The sequence below is a fragment of the Ambystoma mexicanum genome, chromosome 3q (genome assembly GCF_040938575.1).
Source record: "Ambystoma mexicanum isolate Mex_15411 chromosome 3q, UKY_AmexF1_1, whole genome shotgun sequence".
Lineage (NCBI taxonomy): Eukaryota > Metazoa > Chordata > Amphibia > Caudata > Ambystomatidae > Ambystoma > Ambystoma mexicanum.
The window spans coordinates 130,093,373-130,113,453 of NC_090926.1; the positions used below are offsets into that span (position 1 = coordinate 130,093,373).

General features: G+C 48.0%; 1 protein-coding gene across 1 annotated transcript in view; it reads right to left on the reverse strand.

Annotated features, from left to right (window-relative positions):
* AMHR2 (anti-Mullerian hormone receptor type 2) overlaps window positions 1-19,325 on the reverse strand; it is a 1,032,826-nt gene extending 1,013,501 nt beyond the window's left edge. The window contains exon 1 of the mRNA XM_069653310.1: window positions 19,208-19,325. Coding sequence (XP_069509411.1) covers window positions 19,208-19,235 — 28 coding nt within the window. The 5' untranslated portion in view covers window positions 19,236-19,325. The remainder of the gene's footprint in view (window positions 1-19,207) is intronic.
* Window positions 19,326-20,081: the final 756 nt, after the last annotated feature.

Genomic DNA, 20,081 nt, shown 5'->3' on the forward strand with positions numbered 1-20,081 from the left:
AGCGACATCATTTATTGGTCAAGCCGGAAAAGTGTGCTTTCGCCAAATCCTCCGTCTCCTATCTGGGGTTTATTTTGTCCAGCGAGGGGATCACCATGGATCCCAAGAAGGTCGAAGCTATTCTAGGCTGGCCCTCCCATTCGTCGGTCAAGGAGATTCAAAGATTTTTGGGACTGGCCAACTTTTACCGGAAGTTTATTCCCGAATTTTCCAGCAGACTCACTCTGCCTATCACCTCCTTACTAAAGAAAGCCTCCATGCCTTTTTTGCTGGTCCAGGGAAGCCGAGGAGAGTTTCATCTGCCTGAAAAGAAGGTTCTTTTCTGCCCCTATTCTTAGACAGCCGGACCAACTGCTACCCTTTATTCTTGAGACTGACGCCTCCGCGGGTGCGGTTGGCGCCGTTCTCCTACAATCAAATCAGGGCCAAGAACATCCCATCGCCTATTTCTCCAAGACTCTGAACCCTAGTCAGCTGAACTACTCAGTCATAGAAAAGGAGCTCTTAGCTATGAAACTGGCTTGTCTAAAATGGAGGCATCTTCTCCAAGGAAGCTTATACCCGTTCCTGATACGTACTGATCACAAGAACCTACAGATCCTATGTCAACAAGAGTGTTATAACACCAGACAAGCCCGATGGGCGCATTTCTTTGCACAGTTCCATTTTCTCATCACATACATACCAGGTACCCAAAACCAGGTTGCTGACGCCTTATCTCGGAGAGATGAGACCTCTCCGGGATACGAGAAAGAGCTCATGTTTCCTCATATCAAGATCATTTCCACTGTATCGTCTTTCTTGGAAGAAGTGAGGGAAAGATCTCTTTCCCCAGAAGAAACGCTCTTGCAAGTGGGGAGGACTCCGGTGGATCGGAGGGACGGTCTGTACTTCACTCGAGGGAGGCTCATCCTTCCTTCACAGGACCTCAGAATAAAAGCTCTCCAGTGGTGTCACGACTCGAAGGTGGCTGGGCATAGAGGGTTACGAGGGACTTTGGAATTACTGCAGAGATCCTTTTACTGGCCCGGTATGCAAGCCGATACTCAGGCATACATCCAGACCTGTCTGACCTGTATGCAAAATAAACATTCTACTCGAAGTCCTCTTGGCCTGCTTCAACAAGACTCGATTCCTTCAGGCCCCTGGAAGCACATAACTACAGATTTCATCGTAGATCTACCGGTTTCCCAGGGCTGTACCTGTATCATGGTAACTGTGGACTCCTTCTCGAATTTGGCCCATTTTTCCCTCTTACCCAGGATACCTTCGGCCTCCCTTATGGCAGAAGTCTTCATGAAAGATATCTTCAGGTTGCATGGTCTCCCCAAAAAGATCGTGTCTGACCGTGGGAGCCAATACACCTCAAGATTCTGGACTGCCTTGTGCAAACTGCTGGGTATCGAAAGGGCTCTGTCTTCTGGGTTCCACCCACAGACTAACGGGCAGACGGAAAGGCTAAATGGGGGACCCTCGAGCAGTATTTGAGGTGTTTCATTAACCAACAACAGGATAGCTGGGTTTCCCTCCTACCAACAGCTGAGTTCGCTTATAACAATTCTGTACACAGCGCACTTGGGATCAGCCCTTTCTTTTGTACATATGGGTACCATCCTAAATCTATAGTACCCACCTTCTGGACTGAGACTCCCATACCATCCTTAGAAACCTCTCTGTCAAAATTAAAGGAAGCCCATAACACCGCCAACCAAAGTCTTCTAAAGGCCAACACCCGTAACAAACTACAAGCTGATAAACACCTGAGACCTGTACCAGATTGGAACAGAGGTTCCAAGGTCATGCTATCTAGGCTGGCCCTCCCATTCGTCGGTCAAGGAGATTCAAAGATTTTTGGGACTGGCCAACTTTTACCGGAAGTTTATTCCCGAATTTTCCAGCAGACTCACTCTGCCTATCACCTCCTTACTAAAGAAAGCCTCCATGCCTTTTTTGCTGGTCCAGGGAAGCCGAGGAGAGTTTCATCTGCCTGAAAAGAAGGTTCTTTTCTGCCCCTATTCTTAGACAGCCGGACCAACTGCTACCCTTTATTCTTGAGACTGACGCCTCCGCGGGTGCGGTTGGCGCCGTTCTCCTACAATCAAATCAGGGCCAAGAACATCCCATCGCCTATTTCTCCAAGACTCTGAACCCTAGTCAGCTGAACTACTCAGTCATAGAAAGTCATCCACAAAGTTTTTGCCCCGCTGGGTACGTCCTTCTAAGCTATCTCCCCGATTCATTGGTCCCTTCAAAGTCCTATCCAGGATCAATCCAGTAGCTTATCGCCTCAGGATGCCTAAGAATCTTAGTTGCATTCATGCGACCTTTCATACCTCTCAATTACGTCCCTTCGTATCAGGGAACAGAAAACAGAATACCCCCAAACTCCACACTTTGCCTGCTCCCACCTCTGAGGAATACGAGGTCTCCCACATCCGGGATTCTCGTTACCACAGAGGTCGCCTTGAATATCTTATTCATTGGAAAGGCTATCCTTCATATGAGGATACCTGGGAACCTCAGACCCATGTGCATGCTTCCCGTTTGCTACGTCAGTTTCACAGATTACATCCCAGCAAGCCGGGGGAACCCGACTTCGAGGGGGGCATACTGTCACAACCTGGCGTTTATGGAAGAGGTGGAAACATGGCGGCCGTCCGACTGTGCCGCTACGTTATGCTCCCAAGCGCTGTTAGCGGTCTAGTCCTTTCCATCATGGCCGTCGCCGAGTGTATTTCCCTGTTTACGCTCAGCGGCTCTGCGCGTTGCAACTTCTGATTTCCTCTTCGTTGCTAGCGCTCCTTAGTTCTCTCGCTTGGAGGTGTTCCGCTCCTGTCCTATTTTTTCCCCTGCTCACCTCTCTCATTCAGTTGTCTTCTCTTCCCTCTCTTGCCTGCGCCCCGTTATTTCTCTTGGGCGCTTGGTTTGCTCGCCTCCCTTCGCTTCTCCTGCCTTGCCTCTTTTGAGCTCTCTCTCTCTCTCTGGCTCCCCCCCCCTTTGATTCCATTCAGTTCCGTTCTCTCTACTCACCTTGCTGAGCCCTTACCTGCCGGATTTGCCGGTATCCCATATCCTGCTGGTCTTGGATTTTCCTCTCGTTCCGCTGCATTGGATTTCTACACTCCGAAGGGGTTTTTGTGCCGTAAGGCTTTTCCCCTTGCCTCGCTTGTCTGTCGCGGGGGGGAGTCACCGCTGATTCGTTACCAAAGGGTCGCGGTGGCTTCCTCCCGAGGCTGACCCTATCTACACAAGAAGAGGAGGACCTTTACTCGTCGATCCCGCGGAAAGAAGTTGGACTTCTCATCATCACCAGGTGAGGAGGAAGAGGAACTTGAAGACTCTCAGGGTTCGAGTGGGGTGGACAACATAACGGAAAACCCTGTCGATACGCCCACAGCGTCAGGCATTGTTGATATAAAGTTACTGCTATTCTAACATATGGAGCAGAAAACATGTTCGGATACGACTCAAAAGTCTGGTCAAGGTGTGAAGGGTCTTCTTCCTCCAGATTCCGCAAAGCACCCCAACAGCCTGCGTCTTGTATGAAGTGGGGATCTCCATGCTAAACGCTACAATAATATGGAATAAGTTAGCATTATTCCGAAAGACTAATGGAGAAGCGGATTTGCCACCTTTTGAAATACTAGTTGATAAGAATTTGCAAAGGAAATCTACATTACTAGAATGGAGACAACAATGTAAATACATCCTGAACCAACTAGGCACAGGCGAAACAACATTATGGAACAACCCAGATGCAGTTAAAAGGAAGTTGCTAGAACTTGACTGGATTGAAATTGGTGACCGAAGATCAACCCATAAATCCATGCGAAATTCACCAATAGAAGCCAAAAGACTTAACACTCTCCCAAAATATCTGACTATCGCTCCCTGTAAGCGTCTAAGAAGACTCTAATTGAAATTCCGCCTCAATATCTTCGAAACGAAGGAAATTTTGAGAAATCGTCGGATGATCCAATTAGGAAATACAAACTGTCGATTCTGCATAACAGAGGAAGAAAGTCTAAGGGCCTCATTACACGGTAGGCGGTGAGCCATGGCGCTATTAGCGCCATGGCTCATGCCGGTAAAATACCGGCACCGCCTTGGCGGAAAGGGGATTTACCGCCCCATTCCAAGGTTGGAGGGGCGGTAAATCCCCTTTCCGCCATTGCCCTTCCCCATTCCCATTTCTGCCCCATAGGGCTCTATGGAAATGGGGAAGGCGCTAATTACGCCACCGCAATTTTGCGGTGCTGTAATTAGCTCCGAGGTCCCTTAGCGGGTTGGATTTTAACGCCTGCAAGAAGCAGGCGTTAAATCCTCCAGCCCGCAAAGGGACCTCGTAGTACGGCGGTAAGGGTTAACGGTCACCGTTGCCATTAACGGTGACCGTTAACCCTTACCGTCGTCCGTGTAATGAGGCCCTAAAGCATTTAGTGCTGTTTTGCAATAAATTGAGAGACCAACGCGAGAAATTCCTAAGGAAAGAGCTGGATAAATACCAGACTTACAGAGCAGAAGATTGGTGGACGCAACTGCATAATAGCAAGACTAAATCACTGGCTCTAGCAATAATGAGATTTTTAGAACAACTGCAAAAGATGCTCGAGTCGGTGTCAACTGGCAAGTAATGAAAGCAAACTTATTTAGCCTTGAACGAGAATTGATGGATACAGTGATGGTTTTTTTGTGTTATCTTTATAACTATTTGTAAAATTTAATTTTAGTTTAGTTCATATCATGAGAATTTGTGTTGGAGTTTTATATTTCAAAAGTTTGTATAAACTATGTGAAATAAAAAAAATATATATGTTTATATTTTTGATATATACACCTGTTTTGTGTTAATTTGTAAGTGTCCTTGCTCTGTGTGCGCATTGAGGTCTTTCAGCCACCCCCACCCTTAGTCTTCACCGCCTGCCATAGCTACCTTGATTGGTCTGGCTTGTTCAGAGGTTAGCGTGTTCCAAGAAACTAGGCTGGCCTTCTGAACCTCTGCCCACCAAGTCAGAGTTTAGAAATCCGTCTTAACATTCCCCATTATGTTTTAACGTTTTAGTCTCTGTTGTATCCCTGGTTGTGGTGCTTGGGGCCCTTGCTGTGATTGTTCAGGCTTTGATTGATAATTGTTGTCATATTGTTCCTGTTGTCTGTTGCCTCCCATTGGCAATCCATAAGGCTACCTGGGTGAGTGTGACCGAACTGCTGCTCGTTGGCAAAATGTTGTGTATTTTGGTAGTACCCCATGGGTCAAATACGACATTCCCTTGAAAAGTGTCCCCACCTTCCACATGTCAAACATGCGCCTTGTCCCACCCCTCAAGACCCCTGTGCCCCATACCCTCCTTGCTGTCCCCTGTACCCACCTCTTCCTCTTTCAGGCCTGCCCTGCCATTGGGGCCCCTCGTATTGTTCCTCTCCGGCCCATTGCTCCGTCCCGTGTGCTGCCCACGTTGCTGCCATCCTTGCTTGTAAAGCTACTGACCCCTCCTCCTCTTCCCCCTGTCTCCCATACGGTAGGGCGACTGTTACCGCTGGAACCTTCACCAGCTTATTTTGTGCAAGTTTTGCTTCATCTGCCAACCTTCTTTGTGCAATTTCTTTTTCCCTCTCTTTGATCCTCCTACAGTGGTGTACTATGTATTTCAGGCCAGCCCTTGGCATCTATCACTACAATTTTATCTAAGGCCTTCTGTACCTCCTTCGGGAGGCCTCTTTATATAATGAAGTGAAAAAGGAAGGTTGACTGGTCCCAAGCGGTGCCCGTCTCTGCTCTCCACATGTCCTGCACCCGAAGAATGTACTGCGCAGCATCTTCCTCGTCCCCGATTGTGCATTGCATCACAGAGTGTAAATCATGAGTGTCAGGGAAGGTTCTCCGCAGTGCAACCCACACCTGGGCTCTTACATTATTGAAAGATGACCCATCATGGCAGTCACAATCGATCGTTACTCCTGGGAACCTCGCCTTCACCCACACCCCATCTGCTTGATCACCCACGGCAGACACTAGCAAGCTTTTAACATCCGCTATGGCCAGTGGGACCCCTGCAGTATTTTTCTCAAAGGCGTATATCCACTTCCCTGCCCCTGCCGACATCGGAGGCAATGCTTTTAACAAATTAGTTTTGTCCATCAAAGCCCAAGGTACTTGGCCTTCCCACTCCTTTGTGAATGAGGGGCATCTGTAACTTTGTCTTACCTTTACTCCTTTCTCTTTTGTCAGTACCATATTCACTACCCTGCTCATGAGCCTCCCCTGCCATCTTTCCCTCAATGATTCCCCCTCTTCCGACTCCCTTAGCAGAGGTAGCGGCAGGCCTGCTGCAGCCCCTCCTTCCTCATATTCATCTAAGTTGCTCCAACATTCTTCTATCTCTAGTTCCCTCTCAGATGCTACACTGCCTTGTTCATCATTTGCTTTGTCGCTCCCTTGATCTACATGTAGTACTTTTATTGGGGTGTTATTAAGGTGGAAGAAGAATTCTTCGGACTTCCACTCATCCTCTATTAAACTGGAGGGGTTCTTTGATGGGGCCGGCGATGGTGTCTCCCCGCCTCCTGGCAACATTTGTCTCCTATCCAACAGTGTTCTTAGCCGGGTTAATTCTGCTTTTGTAGTGGTCAGTTTTGCTTCTAAATCCCTAGTCAGACGTGCAATGTTTACCTGTGGTGAGCATGTGGGACGGTACAAACCTCTAGGATCATAAGGGGGCGGGGGTGCTGCCATGGGTGTTGTGGGCGCTTGGCTGTGGTAAATAAGATGGGTCGCTATATCCTTCAGCAGGCCTAGTTAGCAGGGGGTACCATTTTTTGGGTTTCCGTCCTTCGCTTTCTCCCCCCACTACTGTCGGACCAGTGGCGCTTTGTTTTCTGTGCTATTTGCAGGAGGCGTTTCTTTGAACATCCTCCAGAGATCTAGGACCTCCCTTCTATTTTGTAGCTGATTTGGCTAATAAATATGTTGTCACAAGATCTAGAAACCTTTTGTCAAATGATCCCCTTCAGGCCACACTTGGGACAACCCCTCCCCCTTAATCTCAGTAAGCCACTGGTCATGATCCTTTTTTATCCTTTCACTCTACAGAGGGAGGTGTTGACAAATATGCATCAAAGGTATATTTGCACCCATGATTCTACCTTGTTCACTGCTTGCGTGTGTATGTGGTAGCAACACTAAAAGTATGTTGGCAAGCCTTAGGTTGCGTATAAAACCTAGCACTAAACATCACAGTTTTAAAACATTTCACTTACACCTTGCTCGATTTGGAACACTTCATGGAAATCATCAAAAAAAATGAAACATAAAACCATTTAACGGATACACCTAGACAAAACTGCCGTACTTCACTAACATGGAACATAAAACAGATATATGTAACACTTGTTTCTTAGCCCTACCCCTTTATGAAAACTTGTTAGATTCGTCCCCCACATTCATCCTTCACATTTACCTCTCCCTGTGCCCCTTCTGGGCCAACCTCTAAGAAAGTTGTTCGTACAAGAAAAAGAGTTTGCTAATATCTCCCGAGTCCTACGTATTTCCTTTTTTATTTCCACTTACATTCCTGCACTGGTCGAGACAGTACTATGCCGCTCCACCTTCCACCCCCTTTCGGAGCTAGGTTCCCGTATTCTCCTCCTTATTGCGTTACCTCAAAAAAATAAAACCTAATGACCATGCGAAGGAAAGAAGAAGAAAAGCACACTAAATAATACTTATACAATCCCATAAACACGTAATCTGACTCCCAGACTGTTCCCTCGCGGTTACCCTCTTGCTTTTTACCCCCTTTAATTTCCTTTCCTTCAGTTTTTCTCGCAACCAATACTCATGTGTCCGAAGTGATCCGAGAGCCTCTGTTCACGGTCTATCCACAATCAGGGTGTCTCCCGCAATCAAGCCATGGCCCGCTCTGGCGAGCAGTCGTGTATTTGCAAAAGCCAGGACCCTGGGAACTTCTCTGGTGCATACGCTCTACTGGTCAGCGTAGGTGGCGGTCGTCTTGATGGGGGCGTGTAGTCTCCCATATTGCTTACCTGTAGTCATCTCGCACAGTACTGTGCGGAACAGATTCACCATGCAATGTTAACACAAAAAGAAAAACCACTCACACACTCACCAACACTTAACATGTACACCTTTAATTTCTAAGATACACCGACACTATTAGGAAAGGGAAGGGGTAGCATAAATGGATACATACACAGGAGAATTTGACCTTTCCAGAAGTTCATCATGAGGGCACCCAAGAATCAGTGACAAACCGCTGTTAATGGGACGTTATGGTTCAGTTGCGGTACCAAAAATCTATCATCTTTACAGAAAACACTATGCTAAAGCAACATTCCGATTCCAGTGCCCTGCTAAAAACCTATGAAATTCACTAACAAAAAACATTGTTAAAGGGACGTTATGGTTAAGTTGCGCTACTACAAAACGATCCCCTTTATTGAAAAAACTATGCTAAAGGAAGGGTCTGGTTACAGTGCCCCACTAAAAATGTTGGTAAAGAGACGTTATGCTTGAATTTCCCTAAGAACAACCTAGCAACTTCTGTGCAAAATCTTTTGTTACAGGGACGTTACAGTTACTTTGCACTAACACCAACCTATCCATACTATGGTTACAAGTAAAACCAAAAAAAAAAGAAATTCACCAGTTATGGTAAGCTAAGCAACCATAGGTCACGCCACCACTGTGCACTGCTAAGACTAACACCCATGACATCAAAGATGACATCACAAATGTCATTGATGGTAGTCAACAGCATACATACAACTTTTTAGCCAGCGATGACGCTCTGCAGATTCCTCAGCAATCCTCGTAGATCCACACTACAATTTGGTATACATTCACTGCCACCCCCAGGTTTCTGGTGCAGACATACCCCTTCACTTCCCAAACCATGTCAATACTAGAACAGGTTGGGATACCAAAATCACTTTTCAGAGCTCTCAGATTCATAATGTGTTAAACCATCTCTACTTAACATGTCCAGCAGTAAACATTTTTAAATATTTCACTACAAGTCCATGGATCTCTCTCAGCCCTAATCCTGAAATTCCTCAAGTGAGTTATTCTAGCACACTCAACCCCCAGCACACCTGCCAAACACACACACTCAAAGGTTGTTATTGTGCCAGATTTTTAGCTGAAAGTCCTTTGCTGGTGTCGGCTTTAACCTGAAAAGCCTAAAATATTGTATAACTAGCTGCATTCTCCACACATGCAAGCTAAGTAGGGCTTGCCGGCCATTTCTATCTAAGGCCAGCTGCATCATCCTTGCTAATGCACTAATACTGTCAAAACTGGATTGCCTAGGTGCTAACAAATATATATCCTAGACAAAATCCAAATCTTACAGAACAATGCTCTGAGCATACCTATTAGAGAACATGTTTTAGAAATCAGAAGAGAACACCATTGGCTGAAGATAAACAACAGAATCTTGCTTAAAACAGTTTCCCTTACTTTCAAATGCCTAAACAATGCAGCACCTCCCTACCTTATGAAGAGATTCGCAAGAAAACACTCCACCCGCCCATCTAGAGCGGCTGACCCCTTTTGCCTGAACATACCCAGATTCAAGCTTAAAATATCTAAAGGAAACAGTTTCCCAGTAAAAGCCGCCCAGTCCTGGAATGCTCTACTTCTCTCTCTTAGAATCGACCAATCCTTCCTCAGGTTTAGACGAAATACCTTGAACTGGCTACGATCCAATGACATTTGACCTAGTATGTTCAGATCTGTAATTATGTTACTCACTTGAGATGTGCGCCCTGAATAATGCACTGAACCTATGCTTGCTTTTGTCGTACTCACCTGGCTTTACCCCCTAATGTATAATCTATTATGTACTCCCCCAGATTACTACCTGCCACCTTTCTATCTATATGTAACGTGTCACACTATGTAACCCTATCTGTACTGTCCTATCCCCATGTAACATGCATTAATATGTAAGCTTCTATCTCTATGTAACTTATCATAGGGCCTCATCACGAGTCTGGCGGTAACCCTTAAATGCGGCGGTAGCGCTATTACCGCCACATTTAAGGGTCCGCCAGATCATGGCCTTGGCGGATTTCCCCCCAGCTCTGAGCTGGGGGGAAATCTGCAGCAAATTTGCCGATTTTTGCGCTATTACCGCCGGCGAGAAATCCGCCGGCGGTAATAGCGTGAATTTTCCCCATTGGGCCCAATGGGGAATGAGGAATTCCCGAATGGGCCCAATGGGGAATGGGCACTAACCGTTCCGCCAAACCCGTGATCCGGCGCTAATAGCGCCGGGGGTTTGGGGGAGTTTGGCGGTAGGGCTAATAGCGCCGGCGGTAGTAGCGCCGGCGTTACCGCCCAACTCGTGATGAGGCCCTATGTAACCCAAGCTTTAAGTGTCCTTGTATATGTTGCGCCCAGTTACCTACGAGTTTGGTGCGCCTTACAAATTAATAAACAAACAAACATTTGATACTGAGACTATGGGCCTCATTACACGTTGTGTGATAAAAATCGACATTTACTGGCATGGCGCTATTAACGTGTCCGCCTTGGCAAGAGACCGCTAATAGCGTACCATTACGAGTATGCGGACACGAGCATAGCGCCATGCCGGTAATGACCCTACCACCATGCCGCTAAAGACCCCAAAAAGACCCTTAGCGGCACCAATGAAAGCGCTGATAGCACTTCCGACCTCCCGCAACATGCAAACAGCGGTCACTGCTAATAGTGCCCATCGCAATTAGCGGTCACCGCAATTAGCGGTCACCGTTAAATAGTGGAACCGGAAATAGCGTCATCGCACAGGAACGGGAAAGAGCATGGCGGCCATCTTTAAAAACACAACCCATTGCCATCCTCTGCCCCCTGGACCTGTTTCGAGAACTGTGCCATTCCAAAGCCACAAGGATTCCCTCGCCATGCCTAAGTCCATAAAAAAAAAAAAAACGACCGCCAGCGCAAGGAGAAGTTCACCAACGAGGAGCTAACAATGCTCACTGAAACCCTTGCAGCGAATGCCGACGTGGTATTTGCAAACGACAATCGGTGGGAGACCCTGATCCGGAAGAAGGCTATCTGGGCAGAGGTTGCCCTGAAAGTGAGTGCGGTGGGCACCACTACCCGCACTGTCTGGGAGTGCAGAAAGCGGTGGGACGATCTCCGCCTCCGGGTCCGCAGCATCCTGTCTGCGAACCGCAACATGGCCATGGCCACAGGAGGTGGAGCCGAATCGCCAATAAAATTGAAGGAGTGGGAGGAGACCTGCGCCAACACAATTGGTGTTGAATCAATCGAGGGAGTCGGGAGCATGGAGCATGGTGTGGCCACTGCATCAGATGGAGGTGAGTGTACACTTGAAACTATGCACTGTGAATGTTGAGGTCCCCCCCAAATGTGAGCCCAGATTCACCTCATGGATGCGCCAACATCCATACATGCATACAACACTGGCCATGTCAGTGTCAAACCCAAACACACACACATGGAAGCATCACCACAGAGAAGTTCTACACAGAACCATGCATGGATGACCCACTTACCAGACCCAATACCTGCATCCCTACCAATGAAGTCCCAATACACACAACAGCATGATTAACGTATTCTGCATGAAGTACATTGAACCATCACCAATGCCATCCCCCTCTTTGTCCCCCGCAGGCTCACATACAGACAGTGAAGAACCTGGCACTGCGACTCAGGCACTCCCTGCCAAGAAAAAACCCAGGCAACAGGACACAGGGGACACCCCCACTACATCAAGGGGCAAAGGGAGAAGTGTTCCCATGCAGAGTGCCAAACATTGTCGGAGCGCCACTGCTACCATACTGCAGTCTACACCAGCGACAACTGCCACACCTTCAGATGTGAACCCCCCACCAGAGATTCCAGCCACGGAGGGCCCACCCTCCGCTGCCACAAGTTCCACAGATGAGGCGGCAGCCACAGCGCCGCTCTCAGATGTGGAGGACCCGATAGAGTTCTCCATGGAAATGCACACCCCAACCACCCCAGGAACCCCAGCGGCAACTCCACAGCAAACACCAGGGTCCAGTGTCCATGGCCAGTCTGGCGAGGACAACATGGGAGGGTGCAGTAGCCCACCAGTGGCTTCACCAGATGTCCTGGATGCAGAGGAAGGCGCAGCAGCCACACCACGAGCATGCCACAGTGCCCTTGACCTGGCCAGCATCAGGCAGCGCCAGGAGGACATTACTGTGCTGGTTGGGCAGCATGTGAAAGAGGCTGCCAGTCTCAGGGGGGAGATAACAGAGACTGCCAGGCACTCGAGGGAGGCGATTGAAGCTTGTACCAACAGGTTGTGCCTGGAGATTGGCCAACGCAGGCAGGTCCTCACACGTATAGCAGACGCGATGGGCCGCCAGTTCCCACCACCACCACAGGGACAGACAGCCACCTCATCATCTGCTAGTTCGTGGCAGACAAGCCCCCTCCGCCACTCCACCCGCACCACGAGGCGCACGTCAACCCAGCCTCCTATAGCTGGTGGTGGCAATGGGGAATAGGGACTGCAGGGTCAACCTTCCATGTGTGCAGCAGGACAACAACATTGTGCAAGACACATAAGGGGTTGTTGTCGGGGGGAGGGGGTAAAGGGTGTTTCGGGACTGTTGTCGGGAGGGAGGAAGGGTGTTTCGGGACTGTTGTGGGGGGAGTGGGGAAGGGTGTTTCGGGACTGTTGTGGGGGAGGGGGGAAGGGTGTTTCAGGACTGTTGTGGGGGGATGGGGGAAGGGTGGTGGGATAGTTGGGGACATGCACTTTTACATCTTAATATTCCTTAATACACTGGTGATTACTCAAAACACAGGCTTGGACGTCTTCATTGTGTATGTGTACTTTATTGGTGACAGGGTCCATTGAGCGCTTCAACACAGACACCAGTGCATTACTACCCATATTCATCCTACAGAGTGAAACCATGTTACTCAGAATATTTGGTTGATCAGATGCTGTCTCACATCACATCCCTCCTGGCCATTGCCTCTTGCATGACCTGCATCCCCGTCACCTCCGTCCTCACACCATCATCATCCTCATCAGGTGCTTGTATTTCAACGTCAAGGGGCAGTGGCACATTCCGTCTGATACACATATTGCGCAGCATGACACATGCCATGGTGATCTTGGTCACCTTCTCATAGCCGTACAGGAGAGCGCCACCAGACCTGCTAATGCACCTAATCCGTGTCTTCAAAAGGCCAAATGTCTGCTCTATCACGACGCGGGTACGGTTATGTGCACGATTGTAGTCCTCTTTGTGCCGGTTCTGTGGGTTCTGTACATGGGTAAGGATCCCCTCTTCAGGGGATAGCCGGCATCGCCTGTATGTGGGGAAGAAGGGGGACCTGTTACTGGTCACCTCTGGAGTGGCCTGTACATATCAGACAAATCAACTTTGCATTGTGATTAATATGCACGACTAGCAGCATGCATGCAGACAATCTGTGTGACTGCAATGTGCAAAGGTGAGCTTGGCCCTGCAAGTGGGCATGCCCAAATCATGGCTCCGACACCAATTGACATGTCCTGGGTGAGGCCAGGTTTTAGGTGTCCCTGGGGCCAGGCAAATTTGATACCACACTGCTAGTGTGGTGGCATTCCGACATCGATGTTGCAATGCTGTGTAGAATCACTTCACCGGTGCTATAGGTGTGTGGTTGAATGCTATGGCTAGGGGTGATCCCTTTGCATGCATTCAAGGGCACATTTCTGTACTGATGTTGTGCTGCGCTAATTCTGTATTACCATCTTGCCGCCATGTTGCGGATTTGTGTATTATGTGGTGTGGCATGGTGTGCAATGTGGATGTGGACGGATGTGTAGCATTCGTTGGCCTGGATTGTTCTCTATGTTGTGCAGTTTATCATTGCATGTGGGTTATTGTCAGGTACATTGCGAACTTCACTAATGGACATTGGGGTACATCTGTATGTCCATTTCTCCTACGGACGACAGTCAACACCCATTTGGAGCACGTATCTCTCCCCCCCTAAACAAACCCAGTTGGAGTATGTATCTCTCACCCCCCGACCCCAGTCACACTGCCATGTGCTTGGCCGGCTACTCACCGAGTAGCCACGAACGTTGTCCAGCTTGTCGCTCCATGTAGCGTAGTATGGTTGAGTTCCGCAGGACCCTGGAATCATGGGTTGATCCGGGAAATCGGGCACAACAATGTGTGATTATCTTGTTAGCGTCACATGCCATTTGGACATTGATGGAGTGGAATTGCTTCCTATTTCGGTAGACTACTTCATTGTGATGTGGGACCACCAATTCCACATGGGTGCAGTCGATGGCCCCGATGCAACTTGGGATGCCTGCCAGTGAATAGAAGCCAACTTTGGTGTTTGCAATCTCCTGGGCAGTCTGGGGCAGGAATATTTGTTCACGTGCATGCTTCAGGAGGGCATCCAGTACCTGGTTCAGCGTGCGTGAGAATACTGGTTGTGAGATGCCATGCATCTGCCCCACTGTATGTTGGTAGGTGCCTGTGGCCAGGAAGTGGAGCACAGTCACCACCTTCAGTAGAGGGGGATGGCAGTTCTGATGTCTATGAGGCTCACTATGTCGTCATGTATCATGTCCACGATGCTGGTGATGGTATCCCGGTCCAGACGGTACAGGGTGTGTATCTGCTCAGGGGTTAGGTTGAATGGACTGGCTCTGATCCTGGGGATTGGTGGCTGCCTCTGTGGTATGACTAGGTGCCCTGGTGGTGCTTGCTGCGCCTGTCTTGCCCTCCTCCTCCTCCTCCTCCTGCGTCTCCTCTGTGCTGCCTGTTGTTGTTGCTGCTGCACTGCAATCATGCCCTCCAGCCCATGTAATGCTGCTAGTATTGGAACCATCTTGTTGTGGGAAGGGGTGTGGTGTGCTCCTTTTGTGCTGCCACAGTCTCCATTGCCTCCACCTGTGCTGATTGTGTCCACCTGTGGCAGGTGGGAACACTGCTCTGTTCTTTTAACGGGTGGTTCGCGATGCCGGTATTAGCGCCATGCCGGTAAGGAGTTTTTGGGGCTTTACCATGACGCTATTAGCATGTCCGCATGGCTTGTGATGGTGGGTTATTAGCGGCATGGCGCTATTTACGGGATGAAGATTCGCGCGCACGCGAACTGACCGCTATCAGTGGCACCATAGTTAGGGGTGGCGCTAATAGCGTTAATCTGGGTCGTAATTGGCATGGGGATTTAACGTTACCGGTATTCCCTTACCGGTAACGTTAATCCCTTACCGCACAACGTGTAATGAGGCCCATACGTTACCTCTAAACAGTGAACTTTCGCCAAATCCAAAATGTTAACCCAATGCTTACCACTCTACGTTCACTAACACTTCAACTTTACTACTAAAGGTCCAATGTTCTCACTGGACATTTAACCTAAAGCTTGCAATTCCATCACATGTCCCAATACATGACATTGCACTGGTTCCTCTGGTCTTTCACCATGCAGCCCAATGCAGCACTGTGTTGAATTGCTCACGACAAAAAAACATGTGTTTTGCTCCCCCTACCTTTTTTTTAACTGGGATAATACCCCATCTCACACCCATCAAAGCAATAACGTAAATGACAAAAGCTGCCATTTTAATATATCCCCGACATCATTTTGCCACCCAGGACACACTAGGCATTTCACCACCTCTTAGATTTCCAAAACTCTGGAATAACAGCTCTACACCTGTTAACACTGTAGCTTATCCTAGTCAAAACATTAATCGTCCCACTTCTCGTTGGTACGCCTACCTCCTCCTTAATCATCACCAGCAAGGAGCTAAAATCTCCTGACAACGCGCTCTTCGTGAAGCTTTTCGAAACATCTTCTAACTCTGCCACTAGATGCAGCCTTGTGTTCACATTGTTCTGCTTCCTTATAAACAACGTGTCATAAAACCATTTCATGACTGACCGTTGAGAATCCTCTCCCTAGGATGACATCAACACATCAAGTAGGACACATCAACGTCCTTTCCTCTCATGCGCCAGACTTCCTCTGAAGCAAACCAGCAGGCCGATGAACGCTGGAATGGATCGTAACTACACCATCCTCGGCATTCCATTCGATCACCATTCCCCACAGCAGTATGGCTGACATCACTATTGCTCTTCTGACCACGGAGGGTAACGAAGCTCTTGAACTGCAACGGCCAGAACTGCCGCTGAGTAAGTCAACACGCCGCCATGTCTACCATCCACGCAGTGGGCATCATAAACAACAGGTGACTCCTATCCTGCTCAGCTAACAGCCAGAGTGGGTCGCATTACAGTCCGTACCAGCTCCTACATGCCTACATCTACAGATCAACGCTATTTAAACCTTGGTTGGAGGCACTAACATCACATGCTTCTTCTTCTTTGCCCATTTTTAATCGGCATGAAATAAGATTAGCTCTTACTTCACCCTGGCTCTTCTACTAGGACACATCACCCCCTACTTTCCCCTGGGTGATCTATTGGGGCAGGGCTCCCCTTCTTCTTCTTCTGGGGACCATTACAGCTCTTTTTCTGGATCACATCTACCCCTCTTCTTCTAGAGTACTGGGCATTGCTCCCGCTTAATTCGCCCTGGGTATTATGCCCCAGCGTAGCGCTTGAACTAGGGTTAACTAAACAAACACTAGATCATCCCACTGACCGCTTGCCTGAGACCACTGTTTAAGTAACCACTCTTGTATTGGGCACATGCGCAACCGTGCGTGCGGAACAAGGCAAATGCATGAAGCCATCATCCCCAGCAAGCGCATTGCTTTGCGTACGGTTATTTGGCAACCGGCTAGATACTCAGGTATTTGCAGCAGTATGTTTTGCACTCTTTTGTTTGACGGGAAGGCTAGACCCTCTTCTGTCTTTATGGCAGCTCCTAAGAACTGTTTTGTTTTGCTTGGAACAAGACTTGATTTTTTCTTGTTGATTGAGAATCCCAATTGGAACAGAATATTGATTGCTCTTTGGGTATTTTGCTTGCAAATTTGTGGGGATTCCCCTGTTACCAGCCAGTCGTCCAAATAAGGGTACACTGGGATTGATTCTCTGCATAGGTGCGCTACAACTACCGCTAGTACCTTGATGAATATCCTTGGAGCGGAGGCTATGCCGAAGGGTAGCACCTTGAATTGGTAGGGTTGATTTGCTATTTTGAAGTCCAGGAATCTTCTGTGTGCTGGGAACATTGAAATATGAAAGTATGCATCTTTCATGTCCATGGTTGCCATGTAGTCCCCCCTGTTTTAGCGGTGGGATTACTTCCTGTAGCGTTGTCATGCAGAATTTTTGTGGCTTGACATAGGTCTAGAATAAATACACTTGTTTACCTGGTTTGCCGGGACGATTTGTATAGCGTCCTTTAGTAGCAGTGCCTTGACCACTTCTAGCAGATACGTTGTTCTTCCTGTGTAGTTTCTCTTTGTCTTGGCGGGTGGTTGGCTGGTGTCTGCATTAGCTCTATGCAATAGCTCCCGCCACGGTGGAAAGTGCCCACTTGTCCGACGTGATGCACTCCCATGTGTGGGTAAAGTGAGAAATACGACCTCCTACTGGAGAGGCATGGGAGGTGACCTGTAGCAGGTGGTCACTGCTTAGGAGGTGGTGGAGCACTCTCTCGAGGAAGAGGAGCTGCCTCTACTTCTGGACCTTCTGTGGCCCCTTTGAAAGTTTTGTTGGGAAGATTGCCCTTGAGAGGAACCTCAGGACGAACACTGCCCGTCTGGGTTGTAGTTGGAGGACCGCTGGGAGTTTTGTCCTCTAAACCGGCGTCTATTTGAACTTCCTCTTTGCACAAAGGGTTTGTTTGTGAGTTGTCTCAGAAATTTGAGGGTATTTACTCCTTAGCACTCTTCAGTGCGTCCTCGAACGCTTTGCCGAATAATGCATTGGGTTCGATGGGCATGTTCAAAAGGGTGGCCTGGGTCTCCAATTTGAAACCCGATTGACGTAGCCATGCATGGCGTTTGATGAGGGTACCTTCTGCAACAATACGTCCCGCATTGTTTGCTGCTTCTAAGTTATTTTTAAGAATGCAGCTTGCTACTTGTCTCCCTTCAGCAATAGTTTGTAAGAGCTGTGTCTTTAGGGGTTCTGGGACCAAGTCTATTTGTTGTGCGATCGCGTCCCACTTGTGGCAATTATAGCTGGACAAAAGCGTAGTATTGTTAACTATCCTCACTTGATAGGCAGCCGAGGAAGCTACTTCCTGCCTACGGTGTAAATCTTCTTGCTCTCCTTGTCAGGAAGGGCTTCGGCAGAGGCTAAAGGTGTCCCTGCTCCCTTCCTTGTGGTGGTGACTACCATAGAGTTGGGCTTTACCTGCCCCCTAATGTACAATGGGTCTAATGGGGCTGGTCTAAAAAAAATGTTAATGCCTGGGTTGAATGCCCTTGTCAGATTGGGGTTAAGTAGACAGTTTGCAGGACTTGCACTGTTTTTCGTCGTGGTCCCTAGGGGGCAAAGGTTACACACTCGCTGTGAATCCTTCCAGGGAAACTTCCTGTTACAGGAAGGACAGAATTTAAAAGGCGTATTTTCTATAGTGTGGAAAGATGGCAGCCTGACAGAATACAAGGAAGTATAGGGCAGAATACAAGGAAGTATAGGGGAATATGCATTCTCTAAGTGAGATGGAATATGATCTCCCCCACTCTCCCTATTGTACAGGGCCGTGGCACGTTGGGGCCTAGGTAGGCTGCAGACAAAGTTCGTCGAAACGGGAGTCGTCGTCGACAAAGGTTTTGTCCTCGAAAGTTGTCGCAAGATGCGTCCGACTCCGATGGTGGAAAAAAGACTATCTGAGGGACCTTGACGCATGAAAGACCATGGGTACAGTGGACATCACACTAGGGATAGTATTACTGGCACGCCCTGTCGAAATACCTTTTTGAGTTTCGAAAACAAAAAATGTAATACTCAGCGGCTACCACTAGATGTTGGCCTATGCATAGCATGTGATCTAAGCAGACCCATATGCCTCATAAATATATATACACACACATACAGAACCTGTCTCCCACAACCAGGCAGGCATTAGCTTTTACGAGCTACAAAGGGAAACAAAATTGCCCGGGCACTCGAGGACCGCACTTGATTCAATAACTGACTTTATTCATTACAATGCATCACAACAGGGTAAAATAAGCATTGGCAAATAACCAATCTTAGCAGACCAAGAAAGAAAAGCACTCACCCATGCGGGTTATAAAAACGCCATGCATTCCGCTCTTAACTCGAGCTTCCTCAGGCAAGGATTAAACAACATGTTAGTTCGCATCCCGACTTAATTTAAAACCGTTTGCCAAGCTCTGCCCCTCAGACTGATGGTCACGTGACAGCACATCATGTGACCGCTAAATAACATTGTTCTCTAAGCATTCGGCCATATTGGAGAATGTAAAAATCAAGTGAAACCAATGGTTGGCACATTGCCATTGAATGGAAAGTGTTGTGGATTCAACTGAATGCTGACGCTAAGTAACAAGTGAGTGGCTTAGCCTGGCAAACTGATAACAATGAATCTGACAAATAGCGGGAGCATAATGTGCAAGGGCATGTTTCAAAAAAACAATACCGCTCCTGTCCGATGTAAATATCAGCACAAGCGCGGCTGACCCGATAAGTAATCCTTTTAATAATCCTTCTCGATAAATGCTGGGTGTGATTGTTCAGATGGCTTCATAGAAAGTTCAAAGGAAGTCCCCTAGGGAGCTAAGATATGAAAGAGTAAAGGATTCTTAGGATGTCTGGTCCTAACGGGATGTTACATCTAATGGTTAACTTATCCTAAATGTGTATGGTTTTTACCTTATGAAGTTGCCTTTTGATCCACTGTCTACTTGTGTTCCGTCCACCTGTCCTTAGCTTTACGTACAGTCTGCCCTACATAGTATTTCCCGCATGGGCATCTCAATACATATATTACATGTTTGCTGTCGCACCCAGCATTTATCGAGGAGAAGGATTATTAAAATTCTTGACTGCATATGAAGTTCATTCCTCCCTGAGTCACACTAGTCAATGACAGGGTGAGTACAACAACACGAAAATCCTCATTACCTGATAAG